Source organism: Plasmodium coatneyi, chromosome 12 (genome assembly GCF_001680005.1).
Source record: "Plasmodium coatneyi strain Hackeri chromosome 12, complete sequence".
Taxonomy (NCBI): domain Eukaryota; phylum Apicomplexa; class Aconoidasida; order Haemosporida; family Plasmodiidae; genus Plasmodium; species Plasmodium coatneyi.
This window is the reverse complement of record NC_033567.1, coordinates 554,313-575,481: the sequence shown is the minus strand read 5'-3', so window position 1 is coordinate 575,481 and position 21,169 is coordinate 554,313. Positions and strand designations below refer to the sequence as shown.

The 21,169-nt window shown below is 38.3% G+C and overlaps 5 protein-coding genes across 5 annotated transcripts; 2 read left to right on the top strand and 3 right to left on the bottom strand.

Annotated features, from left to right (window-relative positions):
* Positions 1 to 569: 569 nt before the first annotated feature.
* PCOAH_00038050 (40S ribosomal protein S27) lies at positions 570 to 1,858 on the bottom strand (the record flags this gene model as incomplete). Its single annotated transcript, XM_020060596.1, has 2 exons — positions 570 to 970; positions 1,252 to 1,858. The coding sequence occupies 2 exons, from the start codon at positions 1,416 to 1,418 to the stop codon at positions 889 to 891; spliced, it is 249 nt and encodes an 82-aa protein (XP_019916616.1).
* A 2,540-nt stretch (positions 1,859 to 4,398) lies between these two features.
* PCOAH_00038040 (Carbamoyl phosphate synthetase II) lies at positions 4,399 to 11,224 on the top strand (the record flags this gene model as incomplete). The annotated part of the gene is made up of 2 exons (XM_020060595.1): positions 4,399 to 4,429; positions 4,809 to 11,224. 2 exons carry the CDS (start codon positions 4,399 to 4,401, stop codon positions 11,222 to 11,224), a joined length of 6,447 nt encoding a protein of 2,148 aa, XP_019916998.1.
* Positions 11,225 to 12,101: 877 nt separating this feature from the next.
* On the bottom strand, positions 12,102 to 12,560 carry PCOAH_00038030 (CCAAT-binding transcription factor; the record flags this gene model as incomplete). Its single annotated transcript, XM_020060594.1, has 1 exon — positions 12,102 to 12,560. One exon carries the CDS (start codon positions 12,558 to 12,560, stop codon positions 12,102 to 12,104), a length of 459 nt encoding a protein of 152 aa, XP_019916750.1.
* A 1,410-nt stretch (positions 12,561 to 13,970) lies between these two features.
* On the bottom strand, positions 13,971 to 16,037 carry PCOAH_00038020 (Uncharacterized protein; the record flags this gene model as incomplete). Its single annotated transcript, XM_020060593.1, has 1 exon — positions 13,971 to 16,037. The coding sequence occupies one exon, from the start codon at positions 16,035 to 16,037 to the stop codon at positions 13,971 to 13,973; it is 2,067 nt and encodes a 688-aa protein (XP_019916640.1).
* Positions 16,038 to 18,522: 2,485 nt separating this feature from the next.
* On the top strand, positions 18,523 to 20,966 carry PCOAH_00038010 (Uncharacterized protein; the record flags this gene model as incomplete). Its single annotated transcript, XM_020060592.1, has 2 exons — positions 18,523 to 18,671; positions 18,818 to 20,966. The coding sequence occupies 2 exons, from the start codon at positions 18,523 to 18,525 to the stop codon at positions 20,964 to 20,966; spliced, it is 2,298 nt and encodes a 765-aa protein (XP_019916375.1).
* Positions 20,967 to 21,169: the final 203 nt, after the last annotated feature.

Below are 21,169 nucleotides of genomic sequence, written 5' to 3'. Positions count from 1 at the left end.
AGCACTACAACGCCTAAAGCTGTGTTTTTGTAAGAATGCCCGTTAATACCAAAGTTCGGTTTCTTTTTTGTATATATTCAGGACAAATACGTTTTTTTCACTGGTAAGGACATTTGTGTAACCATATTTTTTTCATCACAATGGAACTTTATAACATGATACTATATAAAGAGTTTAAGTATTTGGGGATTTTCACACCGCGGTGCGTGTGCCCTTACCTTTTCGGTAACAATAAGGATAAAGACACCTTTCACGCTTCGCTTTCACGCATCGCTTTCACGTTTCGCTTTTCATTTGTGGGAGATATCCCCGGTGCGACCTCCGACGAGGGGGATACATTTCCCGCCATGGATGGGGTTAAACCTGGACGTGTTGTAAAGAGGGAAACGTCCGCAAAGTGTGTAAATTATTTACAACAAGACATTTCACACACCACAGTGACAAATCATTTGACCCAATTATAAGAGCAACTGTTTCCTGGCGGCCACTTTTTCAAGTTAACCACTCTGATAGCAACTCAACTGCCAAATCAGCAATACAAGAATTTTACTTCTTTTCTTAGTTTTTTTGTTAAATGTTTTAATTTAAAAAATCGGGTAAATGTAAAGTTACTAAATATGTACACAACGTATATATGTATATATATGTTCGCATATACCCATGTATATTTCTACTTGGGATGGAAAAAAAAAAAAATATATATGTACTTTTAACAAATTTTAATTAGTACGTGTAGGAAGTCGTCATTTCGCTCCATTTTTCCAAATTTGTTTTGCTCAAGTGTTCGTGAATTCGTCCCATAGTTCTTCTCGCATGAAAAAAGCTTCTTCTTCTTTTTTTTCTCCTTTACCATGTGGTTAAATACTGTAAGCCTTCATTGCAGACAATTTACTCAATTTTTTTCCTAAAGGAGCAACCTTCTGTTAATTTGCATTTTCCACCCGTTGGTTGGCACAACATAATGTTACAGCTATAATGGGGAGAGAAAAAAAAATGGTAACATGTGTATGAATTTTAAATAAATTGTCCAAGCGATCGGCGTAGGAATCATTAAATGAAAGTTAAGTGGTATACAAAGAATGGGAAACGCAGCATAATGAGCAATTCATGGTAAAAACGGAAAAGGGGGAATGAGTACAAGTTGAACACATGTCTGTAGCGCCAAATCGACGTTGCGCAGGCGGTCATGCATACAGCCTGGGTAGCCACTTTTTTTTTTTTTTTTTTTTTTTTTTTCCCTTTTTGGCTTACCTTCCACACAGAACAACATTTTGCGCATGGCTAAACAAGGTGGTGATTTGAAGACATCCTGGGCATTTTACATCCATAAAATAAGAATTGGGGCTTGGAATTAATCTCTTTAATTTATGTTTTTTGGCCTCTTCAGCTGGGTCACGATTTAACAGATCGACATTCATTTTGAAATGCAAGAAGTTTGATGGGCAGGAATTATAGCCGAGGGGGGGAGGGTTCTCAAATTTTGAAGCAGTTAATTCGTATAGCGTGTACGTAATATTTGCGCGTAGGCTTAAATATACTTTCGTTGCATAAACACTTTTTATTGCGTAAAGATTAATTTACACTGTTGTTTGCATTTGCTATACATTCGTTTGTTAAATAAAAACACAAAGGCTACTTTGAGTATAATGCCGCGTTCAGGTACATACCATGGGTTAAGTTAAGGATAATTTGTTCATCGAAATGACGCAAAATGAAATAATGTTTTTTTTTCTATAAATTTATATTCAACTTTTTCAATTTTTTTGTTTGATTCATTTTTCTTCTTTTTTTTTCTTTTTTTGGGGAATGTATAACAATGTTTTCATAACAATTTGAAAAATAATATTTTAAACTGAATTTTTTTTTTTCAAAAGCAGCTGGGATTTAAGCCGGTGATTGTTAATATAATTTTTTTTATTTGCTTACTTTTTTGCGAAAGAAAAGGGAAATACGACTTATCCCTGATGAATGCACTTCCTCCTATCACATATGCGTTCTTTTATAATGCGTACAATGCTCTCATTAAGCAGCGATAATGTTGTACATGCTAGCATGTAAATATAAAAAGATATTGCATATTTTTTGTAAGTACACAAATAAATGGAGTGGAGGTGCCTTTCCTTTTTTTATAACAAATGCAGTTTTTTTTTTTTTTTGCAATGTTAATTTTACGGGCAGTAGTGTAACCTTTCGCGGGCTTGAAAAAAAGCAAAAGGTTCCGATTCAAGGCGGGCATTATATATGCGGGGCATATGGTGGTGGTAAAAGGGAATGCTTTGTTTGGCCGACGCGTATCGCCATGGAACCATGCCGCTTCACCGTTTCAATGCGTGCCCACCGAGCCATGGGGCTACAAATTTGCCGCTTCCCATTTCACATTACTCCATAAAACCGCTTAACCTCATAGATGTAAAAATATTTCTTTTTTTTCCCCCAAAGAAGCGAATGCAAATTTTTCGCATTTAATAAAGGGGTAAACCGCGCGTTCTAACGCAGAGAATGGATGTGCTTACACGCATTTATCACATTCTTAAGCGATTCCGAAACGGCAATAAATCTGACAGCTCGGGAAAGCGGTATCCAACACGACGTTAAAAAAAAGAAAAAAATATATTATACACGTATGGAAATATATATGTGGATATATTTTAGCCTTTTCCACTGTTCCACTTGACTGTTAAAAAATAAAAGAAGGCCATCCCGTGGCACGAAAAGTTCATTCAAATTTAATACTTATATTTGAGGGGGGGAAAAAAGAAAGAACTCACTTATAAACGTTTTAAGCAGTCCACTTAAGCGGGGATGTTTCACCATTTTGGGGAAACGCCGATGTGCATATTTGTTTTTCACCTCAGTATAAATTTTGATGACAGTTCTACGTATCACTGTTGAAGAATTTTATTTTTTTTTTTTTCTTTTCGTAAAAGGATTCGCTTTTTATGGAACAATTTTTAAGACCTGTTGAAAAGTTGTGTGTATTTTTTTTTTTCCTTTTTGTATTGAATATTCTGTTTAGGTACACCTTTCATGTGGCCTCTTACGCATGTACGCACAGGCAAGTGCTTATGCGTGTACTTATTTGTGTGGTGATGATTGGTCAGACCCATCGCGCCGTGTGTTTCCAGTTTCAACGGCGAAGGGGATATTTCAGTACGTGGCCCGGAAGTTCTCCCCAACAAATCTTAAACGGACAAATTACTCAGCATAAATGTAAACGCATATGTTCATTTATTGTGAGGACATATATGGAGCGATTTTTCAGCCCCATCCAAAATCACATACTTGTAAATCATTCTTTGTTCTAAATTTTGACTTAATTTGTTTAAAGCTGACATGCGTAAAAATGTAGTTTTTATGCAAATATTCAATTGAAAAGGAATTTAATTTTACATTTCTGTTAAGGAAAAATGAATGAGTTGAATCGTTGCCTTTTATTCACTATATACGTCTGGTGCTTATAGGGGAAAAAGAAGAAAAAAAAAAAAAAGGTATACCACAAAAAGGGTTAATATTTTTGGGTAAGCTTTGAAAATTTTACAAATAAACCCCGATGCATATGTATTTTTTACATATTTTTCGGTAATGGTAAAGTCAGCACTACATGGAGTTACTTTTTACCCACGTGAAGGATTTGAATACGAGCGTCCTTTTTTTTAAAAAAGTGGATCCTGCTTGTATATATAATTATGTTGGTGGCAACGTGAATGTACGTATATATAACGTATGCCCTTATAAGTACGTACAAATTTTACGGCACCGGATAATGCTTCACCTCGGCGCAATGGGGTTCCCACATAAATAAATTTGCGCTTAAGCGCGGCTGCATTAAGGGAAAAAAAAAAAAAAACATTCATAGAAGCCCAATTTGCCGGAAATGTTATCTTTCCTCTTTTCAGATTTAAAGCAGAACGCATAAAAAAAAAGGAAAGTGACAAGGGCAAAAAATTTTTTTTTTTTTCGCATGTTATAGGCATCTGCATACGCGTAAGTCGCCACGAAAGAACTTATAAAAAGAAAGGTTATCAAAAACGTCAAATAAGTTATGAAAAACTGTACAAAATTGTACAAAAAAGTACGCGTAAATGCAAGGGTCAACAGCCTTTTCATATATATGTATATGTATATAATATATATAAAACGAAACACTGCAGCCATAGCATAAGATGAAAAAAAAAATAAGGCAAACAGGGAGGAAAAAAGAACAGAACAGATTTTAATTATAACTGCTCTTTGCTCTAACAGAGCTATGCGTCCTTAAAGCATATTATTTTTAACTCTGTTTTTTCCTACCATATTATGAAAAAAAAAAAAAAAAAAAAAAAAAGTTTTCCCTTGTATCTTATTTTTATTTTTCTTAATGTACTGCATTCCTATATTCACGGTTTTAATTATGTAAAAATGAACATGTATGTGCCAAAACAGTTTGGGAGTAGTTTACATTTTGCGGAATCAGGGGCATCGCACTTTATACTTTAACGCCTTGTTCCCTTTTTCTTTTTCTTTTTGCTTAACTTTTTAATTCCGGTTTGAACAAAATGATGAGCACGGAATTCTGGCCAGACTACGGTACCTTTGCAATGAGCGAGCACACATTTACATGAGAATATATACATATGTATATACGTATATATGTATATATGTGGGAAAGTAAAAATTGGGGGACTGCACAAGATGCAATTCGATAGGGGCGTAACCACGCTTGGTTGGCGAGTGTGCCTCTGCCTAATTGTGTGCTTTCTAAGTTGCATATGCCTGCACGCGTCCAACAAACAAACCCGTATGACCTCTTTCCTGCACCCCGTGTACAGATTACAAAACCGTGGGGAAGCTCATTCTCGAAGATGACACCGAGTTTGTAGGATACAGTGTTGGGTACGAAGGATGCAAAGATGAGAAAGCTACTCCAAAAAGGGAAACCGCGAAAGGAATTAATTCGAACCAAGTGCTAGAAAAAAAGTACCTGAAGGAGGATATGTTATTTAAGAACAGTAAAATTGAAAATGAAGATTATATAGTAACGGGAGAAGTTATATTCAACACAGCCATGGTTGGATACCCAGAAGCTTTAACGGACCCAAGTTACTTTGGACAGATCCTCGTATTAACATTCCCATCCATTGGAAATTATGGTGTGGAAAAAGTACAACATGATAATTTTGGCTTGGTGACAAATTTCGAAAGCAATAAAATTCAAATTCAAGGGTTAGTAATATGTGAATATACAAAACATTCGTACCACTACAATTCGTGCATTACATTAAGTGAGTGGCTCAAATTGTATAAGGTGCCCTGCATAGGTGGAATAGATACCAGGGCGTTAACGAAAATTTTGAGAGAAAAGGGAAGCATGTTAGGGAAAATTGTAATTTATAAAAATGCGAAAAATGCATATAAGCTATATAAAGAAATAAGCTTATTTGACCCAGGGCAGATCGACACCATCAAGTATGTCTGTAACCACTTTATTCGAGTTATCAAATTGGGGAAAGTAAATTATTACAACAATGGTAAAAGTAAAGAAGGTTCGAAAGGGTTAAATGACGCCAATGGTTATTCCCCCGAAGGGCAGGAAAATGGTAATAGCCTTACCAATGTCAATGGATATAATTACCAAAGTCTTTCTTCATTCGAAAAAATGGACTTTAATAAAAATTCAAATGAGCATTCTTTACTAAGGGACAAAATGAACCTTCTCACCTCATCGGAAGAGAATATTGATCATTATGGTGGTTATCGGGAATATGGCACCAATGGGGGGAAGAAAGATGCTTTTTATAACCTACGTGGTGCATGCGAATATGACAAATATTTGATAGATTTGGAGGAAAATTCCCTCTTCCACGATGGTAATGTAGATAAGTATGGTCACTACGACGTGGAGGTTAGTCTGCAAAGGAGTGGACTTAGCGAAACAGATGAGTATGACGCCACGCACGATGAGGCAACGTTTAACCTGAATAATGACTACTCCACGTACGTAAAAAAAAAACTGAACAAGGAGGAATTTCTCAATCTAGTGAATGAGAGAAAATCCGAGAAGGAAAAAATTATCGTTATTGTAGATTGCGGTATTAAAAACAGTATAATAAAGAACCTAATGAAAAATGGGAAGGACCTACCCTTGACGTATATCATTGTGCCGTATTACTACGACTATAACAGTATAGATTACGATGCAGTTTTGCTGTCCAACGGTCCAGGGGATCCCAAAAAATGTGACTTTTTAATTGAAACATTGAAGAAAAGCTTACAAAAGAATAAGCTCATATTTGGCATCTGTTTAGGTAATCAGTTACTGGGAATTTCCCTCGGATGCGAAACGTACAAAATGAAGTACGGGAATAGAGGGGTAAACCAACCCGTTATCCAACTGGTAGATAACAAATGTTACATAACATCGCAAAATCATGGGTACTGTTTGAAGAAGAAAAGTATATTGAAAAGAAAGGAGTTAGCCATTAGCTACGTCAACGCTAATGACAAATCGATAGAAGGCATTACCCACAAGAATGGGAGATTCTACAGTGTTCAGTTTCACCCCGAGGGGAATAACGGACCAGAAGATACTTCTTTCCTTTTTAAAAATTTCCTCATAGATATGTTTAACAAAAAGAGAGAATTTCGAGAACATATCGGACATAACATAATTTACATAAAAAAGAAGGTGCTTCTCCTGGGTAGCGGTGGACTATGTATAGGTCAAGCAGGAGAATTCGATTACTCAGGTACTCAGGCTATTAAAAGTTTGAAAGAATGTGGCATCTATGTAATTTTAGTGAACCCTAATATTGCCACGGTGCAAACGTCCAAGGGGTTAGCAGATAAGGTATATTTTTTACCCGTGAATTGCGAATTTGTGGAAAAAATTATCAAAAAGGAAAAACCCGATTTTATATTGTGCACCTTTGGTGGGCAAACCGCCTTAAACTGTGCACTCATGTTGGAGCAGAAAAAAGTTTTAAAAAAAAATAATTGCTTAGCGCTGGGTACATCTTTAGAATCCATTATGATAACAGAAAATAGGAGCATGTTCGCAGAAAAGTTGCGAGAAATTAATGAAATTATAGCACCGTATGGAAGTGCTAGAAATGTAGAACAAGCCATTGAAGTGGCTAACAAAATTGGGTACCCCATCTTAGTACGCACGACCTTCTCCCTAGGAGGACTAAACAGTAGCTTCATAAATAACGAAGAGGAATTAGTCCAAAAGTGCAAAGAAATTTTCCTACAAACGGATAATGAAATATTTATCGACAAGTCATTAAAAGGGTGGAAGGAGATAGAATACGAATTGTTACGGGATAACAAGAATAATTGTATAGCAATTTGTAACATGGAAAATATAGACCCTTTAGGTATCCACACAGGAGACAGTATCGTCGTTGCTCCGTCTCAGACGCTCAGTAACTATGAATATTATAAGTTTCGCGAAATAGCGCTCAAGGTTATCACACATTTGAACATTATAGGGGAATGTAATATTCAGTTCGGTATTAATCCCAAAACGGGGGAGTACTGCATTATCGAGGTGAATGCTAGACTGAGCAGAAGTTCAGCATTGGCTTCCAAAGCTACAGGGTACCCATTAGCCTACATATCTGCTAAGATAGCTCTTGGGTACGATTTGATCAGCTTAAAAAATAGTATCACAAAAAAAACTACTGCTTGTTTTGAGCCTTCCCTTGATTACATTACCACAAAAATTCCCAGGTGGGATTTGAACAAATTTGAGTTTGCCTCCAAAACGATGAATAGCAGTATGAAAAGTGTAGGCGAAGTTATGTCCATAGGTAGGACCTTCGAAGAATCCATACAGAAATCGCTCAGATGTATAGATGATAACTACCTCGGGTTCAGTAACACCTACTGCATTGATTGGGATGAAGCGAAAATTGTGGATGAGTTGAAGAACCCGTCTCCAAAAAGAATAGATGCAATTCACCAAGCTTTTCATTTGAACATCCCCATGGAAAAAATCCACGAACTGACCAATATAGAGTACTGGTTTTTGCACAAATTTTACAACATTTTTAACCTGCAGAATAAGCTAAAAACCTTATCGTTGGAACAGCTCTCCTTTTATGACTTGAAATATTTTAAGAAGCACGGATTCAGTGACAAGCAAATCGCCCACTACCTCTCCTTTAACAATCCGAAGGTTACTGAAGCGGTTGTGATGAGGTACAGAGAAAGCTTAGGCCTACATCCGCATATTAAAGTTATTGACACCCTATCTGCTGAATTCCCAGCGTTAACTAATTATTTGTATTTGACTTACCAAGGTGTAGAGCATGACGTGTTGCCGCTGAATATGAAGAGGAAGAAGAAATTTCCTGCAGATATTAACGGGAAAAAGGGGAATAAGGCAGGAAACGGTGTGTACCCCCATATAACTACTGAGATGCAGGAAAACAAAGCGGTGAAACATCAGCAGCTGGGTTGTGATCAGAATGTCTATAGTGAAACGTTTGGAAACGAAGTAGATGTGACTGTCATGAGTGCAAAGGTGGATGGAACTGTAGAGAAAAACGACAACATGGTGAGTTCATCCCCCATCGGAGGTTCTAACAAGGAGGGTCCCTCCAGTCAGCTGCTTAGTAAAGACGGGAAGGAGGAAAAAAGCATAGGGTCAGACGAAACGAATGTATTCAGTGTGAAAAATTGTACAAATGATGTTCCCTCCTCAAACGGTCTTAACGTCTCGCAAAGTGCCCAACAAGCTGGGCTAGACAGCGAACACATGAACGGGTCCAATGCAAATAACACAAGCAAAGATGGATTCAGTAAGAAGTTGCAAAATAGAGAAGCACTGATGAACAACAGAATGGACGACATTTCAAACAGAAGTTCGCATTCGACTAATGACCAGTTGTACTTGGAAAATTTCAACACATCGGATGAAGAAATGGCGAACAAGAATGGAGAGGCATACTACATGTCGAAGAAGAAAAAGAACTTCCCAGACAGTAAGGGGGCAGGAAATATGTACTACCTAGTGGACTCCGTATACAATAATGAATACAAAATGAGCAAAATGAAGGAGTTAATTAATAGCGAACATACGGACAGTAATGACAGTCTACAAGGTGAGCAGCGTGCCTCTGCTATGAAATCGGGACAAGTGGGAACACAATTCGGGGCAACGTCAGCGGGTGAAGATTCCATTTCGATGCACGCCCCGCATTATGCGTGTAAAGGGGAGAACAAACTCCATCATGAAGAAACCGAAAGGGAAAGAAGCAAAGGAAAGAATAGCAACAAAAAAAGAGAGACCAAAATAAACAGTAATGGTATAAATGTGGATGATAAAAATAGCGACGACTGCTTCTCCGAATTGTCCTACTTGCGAAATTGCACCAAATCGAGCGATGCAGAAAATGACGACATTGATGACGATGATGCTTTTTACAACGGGGGGGATGATGTGTACACCTGCAGCACAGATAATGGCCTCTTCGATGACGGTGTAGAATCGTATAACACTTTTTCTTCGAAAGAGTCAGAAGGATCGTCGTCCATATATTCCGAAAACGAAAACATTTTTAGCGAAAAATTTAACGATATCGGTTTTAAGATAATTCATGATAGGAATGAAAAGGAGAAAGAAAAAAAAAAATGTTTTATTGTGTTAGGATGTGGGTGCTATCGAATTGGCAGCTCAGTCGAATTTGACTGGAGTGCAATCCACTGTGTGAAGACGATTAGAAAATTGAACCACAAGGCAATCCTCATAAACTGCAACCCAGAAACGGTCAGTACGGACTACGACGAAAGTGACAGATTGTACTTTGACGAAATTACCACGGAGGTTATTAAATTTATTTACAACTTTGAAAAGAGCCATGGGGTTATAATAGCGTTCGGTGGACAGACATCCAACAATTTGGTATTTAGCTTATACAAAAATAGTGTTAACATTTTAGGAACAAGTGCAAAGAGTGTAGACTGCTGCGAAAATAGAAATAAATTTTCCAACCTGTGTGATTCCTTAAAAATCGATCAACCCAAGTGGAACAAATTTACCAAACTTTCCAAAGCTATACAATTTGCCAATGAGGTGAAGTTCCCAGTTTTGGTGAGGCCGTCATATGTCCTCTCCGGTGCCGCCATGAGAGTTGTAAACTGCTTTGAAGAATTAAAAAATTTTCTCATGAAAGCGGCAATCGTTAGTAAGGACAATCCGGTGGTCATTTCTAAATTTATTGAAAATGCGAAGGAGATAGAAATTGACTGTGTGAGCAAAAATGGGAAAATTATAAATTATGCCATTTCGGAGCATGTCGAAAATGCAGGAGTGCATTCAGGAGATGCCACTTTGATCCTTCCTGCACAGAATATTTACGTAGAAACACACAGAAAAATAAAAAAAATTTCCGAGAAAATATCCAAATCGTTGAACATCTCTGGACCATTTAATATTCAGTTCATTTGCCACCAGAATGAAATAAAAATTATCGAATGTAATTTGAGGGCTTCTCGAACGTTTCCATTCATATCGAAGGCCCTAAATCTGAACTTTATCGATTTGGCTACCAGAATTTTAATGGGTTATGACGTGAAGCCAATTAATATATCCCTCATAGATTTAGAGTATACTGCTGTGAAATCGCCTATATTTTCCTTCAACCGACTGCACGGGTCTGATTGCATCCTCGGTGTAGAAATGAAGTCCACCGGGGAAGTCGCATGTTTTGGTCTCAACAAATACGAAGCTTTGCTAAAGTCCTTGATAGCCACTGGTATGAAATTGCCCAAAAAATCTATCCTCATAAGTATTAAAAATTTAAACAACAAGTTAGCCTTTGAAGAACCCTTCCAGTTGCTCTTCCTAATGGGCTTTACAATATATGCAACCGAAGGGACGTACGATTTTTATTCCAAATTTCTGGAATCTTTTAACGTTACCAAGTCGTCGAAATTTCACCAGAGACTTATCCGAGTGCATAACAAGAGCTCAGAGAACCTCCTGCCCAACATTACCGATTTGATCATGAACCACAAGGTAGAAATGGTTATCAACATTACAGATACGCTCAAAACGAAGGTCAGCTCCAACGGATATAAGATAAGACGCCTTGCTTCGGACTTCCAGGTGCCCCTCATAACGAACATGAAGCTGTCCTCGCTGTTTATAGACTCCCTGTACAGGAAGTTCTCTCGCAGGAAGGAGAAGAAACCCTTCTACACGATTAAGAGCTACGACGAGTATATAAGTTTGGTGTAGACAGGGGGGAAGCAAGTAGCCTCTAAACTATAACGGGTGCTTACTTAACTTGTCATGCACGCTGCACACATGCTTAAATGTGCATATTCGAATCTCCCTCAGTGCGACGTTTTAAAAAAAATAAGCGCAAATATTATCGACCCCACGGAGAACCCCAAATGGGTACCATGTTCGTGCAAGATATATGTCCCCCAATTTTAGCTGTCAAGTTTGCTTTGCCTGCAATATAGCTCATCTTTTCTTTTTGCTCACCCAATTGTGCAGTGCCTCACTCCAATACGTGAATCCTGTCATTTTTAGCTCCAGTGTTGCGCTTACGCTTGTGCGTGTGTTTATAAGTCCACCCAGTGCAGGCACAATTTGTGTTAATTTCCCGCCCTCCTGGCGTGTTCGTGCATGGGCCGAATCCATACATGTACATATACATACCTATATGTGCCTATTTGTACATACGTAGATAAATACATATATGTAAATATTTTCGCACATGTGTGCATATTTTTTCCTTTTCCAACACGTCCTATATGACAACATATTTGTGAGCGAATATCCAGCAGAAGGGAGAAAGACACCCTTCGCGATAACAAATTTTAAATAGTAGACGAATTTTGGAGTTGCTCGAATTGTCAACCGAGTAAGGGGATTCATCCCGTTGGCAAGTATACATATACAATTATAGGTGCGCATAAAAAGGGGGATTAAAAAGGTGAGTAAAAAATTTGATAAAAACAAAAAAAAAAAAAAAAAAAAAAAATATACGGGGATTTTAAAAAAGAAAAAACCGTGTTTGTGCGATTTTTTAGCTGACTGTTTTATCGTTCACAACTATCTGGCAGTTAATTTGGTTCTGTTTCACGGGATGTGCTTCACTTTTTTATCACTCCAGAGCCTGCAGCAGTATGTCCAAGTCGTCCTGTTTGTTGGCTTCGTTCGTTTCTCCTTGTGCATTATCTACAGCGGTCGTTGTATCCGCCTTGGCAGATTTCTTAGCCTCCCTGTCGGCCTTTTCCTTTTTATGAATTTCCTCTTGAATGGCTACTTGTCTCTTCAATTCATCGTGTATATCCAGAAATAACGAATCGTCTAGCGACTTTAAAATGTCGTGAACGGAAATGGTACTTCTCTTATCACCTTCGCAATGTTCTAAGGCTCCATCCGTAATGTACAAAATGAACATGGACAGACATCGTCCCAAAGTGGTAACTGCTTCTTTCCTTACTTTGTACTTTTTCAAATTTGGGTTATTATGTATTATCTTCAATATTACGCTGTTGGGTAAACCAAAAATGGTCTCTTTGATCATATTTATATTTTCTGTGTTTTCTTGTGCTTCCATGTTTTTTGTGCAGGCGGTTTGAAGTGTTGCGGGGGATAGGCCCGAAGGGGGTATATACTACACGGTGCGAAAAAAACATACGTCGTTAGGAGAAGCAGCGTGGGGTGAAAAATAAATCGTTATATATGGACCCGTATGCTGAGTCATGCAAGCACTGTCTCGTTAATTACTTTCGTGTTATCTTATACGAACGAATGGAAAAGCGGGCTGACAAGCACACGTGCACGCGTTGGGGGGAAAAATAAAATATAAAAAAATATATAAAACAATAAAACAGAATGACAAGACATTCAAACTGGGAAAGGCGCGAATCCGTACATATGTCTTCGCCCCCATTCAGCAGAAGCATGCGGACGAAAGGGAAGTAGCGAACTTAAATGGCCTTGCACATTTTTTTTACCTTTTCATGGGAAGGAATACTCACGTTAAAAGAGTTTTCTCACGTGTGCACGTTTATTTTGACAGTCGAAAGGGTCAAAAAGGGATATAATAAGCGAGGGAATTTTCCCTTAATGTGTACATTTTAGCCTCTTAACAAAAATAGGTGCTTTGCATGGAACGTGGGGGGGAAGCGAAGGGCATAACGTTTCAACGGGAAGGTGTGGGTTAGGCCCAGATTGCCCATTATGCACGCCATTTGGTAAATCGAAAATTTTTTTTTCCCCCCCTCTATTTCGCCTTTGCGGTATTGCAAATTGGATGGGAATTGTGTAGGCTCTCAAGGGGGGTACCGCCTTTACGGCTTCATTGAAGGGATATTTATTTATTATGCTTTTTTTTTTTTTTTTGCTTTCTTCTCACTACGCTTAGCTTCTTAAAAAGGGAGGGCGCGAAGGTTAATTCACGGGGGGATTCGTGCAGGCAGACATACACGCCGCTACGCTGTTAGGCCGCTTTACCGCTACACCGATACACACCTGTGCGTACATACAAATTTGTGAAGCCAAATTCGATGCAAGTGGCTCCAGGGAAAAGGCTGAAGGGGAAACGGACCTGTATAGGTAGACGTGCGCACACAGGTGATGGGGAAATTAAAACAAAATTATTTGCAAACTGCGGGAGAGAGCAAAATGGGAACAAAGTTGTAGGATTAAAAATTACCAAAAAAAAAAAAAAGGGGGGGTATCCAAATAAATGAGCCATAAATAAATTGCATCAAAAGAAAAAAAAAAAAAAAGAATGAGAAAAAGAAGAACGTTATAAACAACCAAGCAAACGAAAAAAAAGCTTTTAAATTATGAGCTTTATGAAAGTATCCTTAAAAATTTAAAAAGTGTTCCAAATTGGGTGGCGATGATTAAAAAAAAAGGGGAAAACATTTGTTGGTAGCCACCTTCACGGCGGTGTGTGATTGACAGTGGGTGGTCCCCTTCTTCGTGCCCATTGTGACTACCTACACGCAGGGCGCTGCTACTTAAAAATGGGGTTGCGCATATTCAGGAGGGACTGTTCATACGTCTTGATATCCAAGTTCTTGCAGTAGGGTTTCTGATGAAGGCTGGGAAAAGGCAGCTGGCTCTTGTCATATTCCAACTCGTGAATTTCGTCAATGTCTATTTCCACGCAGGTCTTATCGCGACAGCACTTATTATTCATGTTGCACTTTTTCTTAAATTTATTCATACAATTTAAGGACAATGGAGATTTATCTTCTTTTAATTCGTAAAATGTAATGAAATTTTTGCACGTAATTTTCTCATATATTCTGACGATAACATGCTTGAATATTATAAACATCATTCTGATACAATTGAATGTATCATTTATGGTGAAAATAATATTTTGAAATGCGTAAAACAACATGAGTAAATGTATATGCAAATTATTACAAACATAGTGATAACAAAAAAAATTAAAATTATTTTCACTTAAATCTTTACTTACATATATATTGTAATAAATTGAAAGGATATACAAACCCATAACTAACACGTAATGGGCGAATATGTAGCAAAATATTTTGTACAATATTCCATACATTGTTAGGATTACACTGAATTTATTGTTGTCTTTTATAATGATCCTTAAAATGAATAGTGAAAATACAATGATTGATATTACTAGCAATTCTCCAAAAAAGGAATATAGTGCGTATTTATATATTTTATTCATTTCTAAATATATGTATTGCATTATGTACTCATCGTGGACTACATTTACTATGTCTATTTCTGTGATTAGGTTATTAACTTGGGGAGTTTCTTTTTCGCTTGCTTTGCTGCTTTTTGGTGTGGCATTGGAAGAACTGCCCCTTAACACGGCATCGTCCTTATCTTTCTTGTTACTATCTATACTCTTTTCATCCTTCCGGGGGGAAGCCGCATTTGTCTCCTTCTCCTTAGCCTTGGAAATGCCTCTAAAGAGGATGTCCAAATATTTCCTCTTTTTTTCATTATTTTGCAACACTTCACTTTGGCTAGTCAGTGCGTTCATATGCACATCCGCGCTGTCCTCAAACGGTGTATTTGCACCATTTTTAGGAGGGAATAGTGTATTTCGAATAATTTCTTTCAAATTTTCATTTTCCCCGGAGTTCATTTCGAATTCGTTATTCGTATGTGGGAAGTGTGTTATCAGGTAAATCCCAATCATTATGTTGACAAACAAAGACATTAATCTTAAATACAGTGCCAACTTTTCTTTATGCCGCTTATTATTTTTATATATCATTTCGGAGGTGTAATAGTACGCATCGTTATAGTAGGACATTTGTCTGGACAACTGTTTTTCATCTTTAAAAATATTTTCTTGTTCGTTTATATTATCCATGGAGAGCATGAAATATTTGGAAATGTTGTTAACATTCTTTTTGATGGGACCGTTGTTGTGGTCCTCCTTATAGTCTTCATTCATTTTGTGGATTTTATTTTTTTTTCCCTTTTTGCGCAGCTTATTTCTGTATTTTGTGTCCTTCATGGGGGTCATATTATTTTCCCCGGGCGGTGTTCTCTTCTTTCTGCGTTTTTTGGATTTTGCTTTTTTGAGAGGGACGCTTCCCTGCACGATTATGTCTTCTTCGTTTGCACTCGCCACGGCGTGCACATTGCAATCGACTTCCTCTTCGTCGTCCTCCTCTTCTGCATCATCTTCCTCTCCGTCGACCTCATCATCGTCATCGTCTTCATCGTCCTCCTCATCATCGTTTTCATCGTAGTCGACGTCTTCCTCCCCGTCTCCCCCCTGGTCGCTTCCGCCCCTACCCCTGTAATACCGGTACACCTTTTCGTTATACTCACTAAAACTGACCTTCTTTTCGCAGCCTTCATTTTCCAAATCCTGACTCTCTAGCAACTCGTACCTGCTGTCATTTTCGTCATAATTCATGTCTTCCTTAAATACATAGCTGCTAATGAAGGAATATATAGTCAATAAATTACTGTTATTTTTTTCATCCTGTTGTTCTCTATTATTTTTTGTAGACCCATTTTTTTCACTCTTAAATGTATCGTTTCTGTCATAGCTGCTGGCTGCTTCCATTTCTGTTTCTGCATTTGGGGTGAGTGGGTTTTACCACTTTGTCTTCGGGCGTCTGGGGGTTACCTTACACTCAGCTGTATGCAGCGGTTGTTCAGGGATGCCACAAGTGAACATGCACGGGGAAATGCGATATGTGGATGCGCTGTACAGAAATGCATTACGCGTACTGCTCTCCCTTCATCCGTCTACCTTCCCCAAATTTACTGTCCCAATGTCTCACGTTTCGCTTGCCAGTACTGTCAGTTTTGATATAATTCCCTTGGCGCTTAAAAAGTTGAATGGCTCGAAAAAAAAATTGGACTAAAATGGACATAACGGCGGAAAAAAAAGAAAAAGCAGGAACAAATTGGAAACAATGAGAAATAGTGAAAAATTGTGAAAAAAAAGGAAACAGAGGAAAGGAAAAAGACTCCCACCGTGCTGGAAAACACACGCGAAAAAGTGCGTGGAATTTTTCTCGCTAAAATGGTGCACAAAAATGCATTTCACTTTTTCCTTTTTCAAAATGCGACAAAATGGCCAGTGACAAAATTGCGAAGGAATTTTCTACAGTGACATGGGATTTTTATGCGCTGGAAAATTAGCCCGAGACGGGATATTTCACAAACTGTACGTCTGGGAAAATTGACAGTTGGGTAGTGTGTACACAGTTGAATTAGTACAATCGGTTAATAGGCAAAAAAAAAAAAAAAAAAAAAAGAGAGAAAAGAAAAAGAAACTCAAATAATTAAATGAATAACAAACTGGAGAGAATGTAAGAACGAAACAAAGAAAATTTCACCATATGTTTAAAAAAAAAAAAAAAAAAAAATTTACGAAACAGCTGTGAAAGGATGTGTAGGGGCGGAATTAAAAAAAGCGGTGTGTGATTTTTTCGCACATTGGCATGCTAATGTGTTCGTATGAATTTCTTCCCCTTCCTTCGCAAAAAGGTTGTTTACATCGAGGGAAGGATGAAATGATTCAGTGCGCCACCTACCGGGATACCATTATATGGGGTAATGCATTATAGAGGCGCATGCATGTTGAGGTGTGTCTCAGTAAAGGCGCGTGTGTAGACACACGTTTGCGCAGAACGCTGTATGTACGGAAGGGCGTGCATATAATCGAGCGCCCCCACGGAAAAGTTCCCTCACAGCGATGTTTTAATCAAACCGATGAAGCATGCATATGTTTGTAACGCAAAAATTGCATTCCATTAAACTGCTAAAATGTTGGAAATGCATGCGCCCCATGATTCGCGCTGCAAGGGGGAAGTAATATCCGAGATGAAGACCACAATGTGTGAGGGTTAGTAATAAAATGGATTTCTTAAAAATGAGCACAGTGTCTATCGATTGGGGAAAGAAAGGAAATGAGGCAAAGTAAAACTGAACAGCTGTTCGTTTAGAGGGGAATAAGAATTGGCAGTATTCCACTGTTTTAAAAGGCACAGGGGTACATGTGCATGCTGAGTTTTTAAACACGCGTAATGTGCTGGAAATGAAAACAAAATGAGCTCCTCCTGGGGAAAATTTTCCAAGCGATCCCAAGAGGGGGAAGTGTGCATATGATTATGCGTATATGTACATGTGTACATTGTGTTGGGATAATCGCAAACAAGGCTGTACACACAGGACGTGGAAAATACGCATGCTGCGCGATTATCCCAATTTACACATGCGAAAGAGCCATTCCTTGCAAATAAAACTTGGGAAAAAAAAAAAATGATCCCTATTTTAAAGTAAACATTCTGAAGAGGGGGCATAAAATGAAAATGCCATATCATGACAGTAGTGTTAAAATCGAATTCATCATTTTTTGTGTTTATCCCTCGCGTCCATAAGTGCCCTGCCGTTTTTATGCCAACAAATCGCCAAACATTTTGAAAGAGATACCACAACTTGGCGTAAAAAGGGGCGCGCAGCACTGCATGTGTACAGGCATGTGTAAATGTACGTGCATGTATAAGTAAATTTATATGTGCACATATATGTGTATGTGTATATTTGTATTTTTCTTCCCTTTTTGCGCATTAGCGTTCCCCGCGTGATGAATTAAAAAGAGGGGAAATGCATGGTGTCCCCCACTCCCCCGAAAAATTCTGCGCTTTAGAATGCATGTTTAGTTTCGTGTCTGCTTCAGGCCTTTGTAACAATTTGGCGAACGCATGTGTGCGTGATTGTTTTTTTTTTTCCTTTTGGGAAGTTGTCAAATTTAGACAACCTGGGTGCACGCGAAGAAGGGGAAGAATTCACCTGCAATCATTTGTGCCCTTTTATATTTGAACATTTTTTGTGTTTACATTGGGAAGGAAGTTGGTATTTATGCAGATGAGTGAGTATTTTTTTTTGTCCTTTTTTTTTTTTTCGTGTTACTCTCTCCCCCTGCGTAGCGTTGTTTAGTGGTACACCTTTCTCATTTGTGATCCCCGCCGCCCCTAATCTTTTTATAATGATTATTTAAAAAGGAAGAAAAAAAGAATTCTTCTTTTTCCATTGAAAAAATGCCCAGGATGGATTATACGGACGAGTCTAGTGAGGAAATACATTCCAAAAGTGGGAGCTCTTCTGACGGGTTAGAGGAGCAGAATGCGGAGTGCACGGAAGGGGAAGACGAATCAGGGATGGAGTTGCGTGCCGCCGAGAGGAAAAAGTAACACTTCATGAATGAGCGTGAGAGGGAGGCTAAATAGAAACACACGCAGATGCACACGCGCATGCGTTCTAGCATATGTGTGCAAACATGTGTATATGTTGCAAGTACAAAAAAATGCCCCTTTTCATCTGCCCCCCCGACAGAACGTACCGATGTGCTACCTGCGGAAGAGCCGTGGAAGATGTCCTAATTTTCTCATGCAAGCATTTAATCTGCCTAATTTGCGCCAGTGAGCAACTGCACAAAAAGTACGAGAAGTGCATGAAGGCATGTTCAGAGGAAGAAGAAAAAACGAAGAGGTCGCGAAATCACAAGATAAGCGAATGCTTTTTAAACTCCAAGGGAATAGCCAGCACAATAGATAATGACAAACTAAGTGAACTATTCAGAAAAGAAAAACTAGGTTACATTACATGCTACATATGTAATGTTAAGAATAAACTTAGCCTAGACACGATAGAGCTGTTGACAAAAGTTGGGTTATTTTCCCATGACGTTTTGAATGTCCACAAATTTCTCTTCAATAAGAACACAAGTAGGGAATATGCAAACGGGAAAATTAGTGAAGACCATATTAAAAAGAGCAGCGTTCAATTTAACGATACGCTAAACAGCGATGTTGTTAAAAATGAGGATATGAAGAAGCTACTAGTGTCCAGTAGCATGTATAGATATTTAGATGAGCATACGGATGATATGAGTAAATATTCGTACATATGTAATGTCTGCTCATTGAATGAAGCGGTAATATACTGCAATGACTGTGTGGAGTATCTGTGCAAAGAATGCTGCAGCAGCATTCACCAAGAGGATATAATAAATAAGGTAAATTTTACGGATAAAAAAAGTCATGATTATTATGAAATTAGCAAGAGAGGTATACATCTTAAAAAAATTGTAAAGTCGCCAAAAAAATTCCTCAACATGACGGAGGAGGACATTGAAATATTACACGACACGGATGGAGATAGCTCGCCAGATAAATTCTTAGACGAAAATTTACGTGAAAAAAAATTTGGAGATAATTACACCAAGGAGATTTACAAAGTGTACGATGATGATAACTCCGATTTTGACAATTATGAGGAGAAGCACTTTTATGAGAGAAAGAAGAAGCTTATAGATAAGGAAGACACGAAGAACAAGAGGATGCACATTTCGAAGAAGCTGAATGACTTGGTGGAGGACATGAAAAATGGAAGCAGTTATGACAGTGAGAATTCTTCCGCGAAGGGGACTACAGGGTCAGTCGTCCGCACCGGGGGGGAATTCAAAGGTGGAACGGCAAGTGGCAAGAATCATCCAAAGGGGAATCGCAGGAAGAATCGTCACACACGTCGCATGGTAGTGAAGAACTCGTGTAAAGCTATACCAGGTAAGAAGAAGGATCAGACGGGGGAAGCTTCGGTAGAGGAAGGAATATGCCTTCTATCCGACAGCACAGTTTCCCACGTGGATGTCAGCTCCAGTGAGAGTTCCATCTCCTCGGCCAACAATTCCGAAAGGGAAATATCCATAACGGATATAAGAAAGGGAGCACACAAAATTGAGAGCAATATTATCCTTACCGATGAAAGTGTAAATAGTAAAAATTTCACAACGATCGAAAATATCAGATGCAGCCAGCATTATAATTACCCCATCCAATATTTCTGCCACACATGTTGTAACAAATGCTTCTGTTCCGAGTGTGCAATAAATGGAGTACACACAAGTGAGTGTAACATTGAAAATATCAACACGGCGTTCATAACGGTATTAAATAATTACCTAATAAAATGGAACGAAATTATAAATGAGCTAATAAATGATTTGAATAGAAATTTTTACGAATCGCTCGAGGATGTTAAGAACGACTGGTCTCTTACCCTAAGCGAATGCTACTATGACTTGAACAGCAAAATAGGGTACATCACTAATAACCTGTCGAAGAAGGAGAAAGAAATTTTCCAACAGCTGGATCTTTACATGCATACATTTAAGAAGGAAAACATGGACTATATCGAACTGCTGGACTGTAAGTATGAGGAAATTGAAAAAACCATTAACATCATTCGGGATAATAAATTCCAAAATAATCCAATCGAGATGATAAAATTTTATAGGAATAATATTAATACGATTGATAGAACCATTTTGGCAAATAATGATTTTAAGCCTATAGAAGATTTGTCAAAAATTCGACAGAGTAAAATTTTTTACATGGATTTGTACGCCTCGCAGATTGTCAGTTATATGCGGTACTTGCAGGCCTTTTTAAAACCCAGCGGCCCCAATTTACCATCTCCCTAGGGTTGGGGCGAAGTAGTCGACATGCGCCCGAAACTTCGCGATTCACGTGTGGGTGAGAGAGTACATCGGCATATGGCACACATTCGGAGGAGCTGCATGGGTAGGTACATAAATGGGGAATGCGTACTTGCCGCGTGCGTATTTCTGTACGTACCTCCACTCTCTAGGGCGAAGTGCATGTGAGGGGGAATTACCCCCATTGA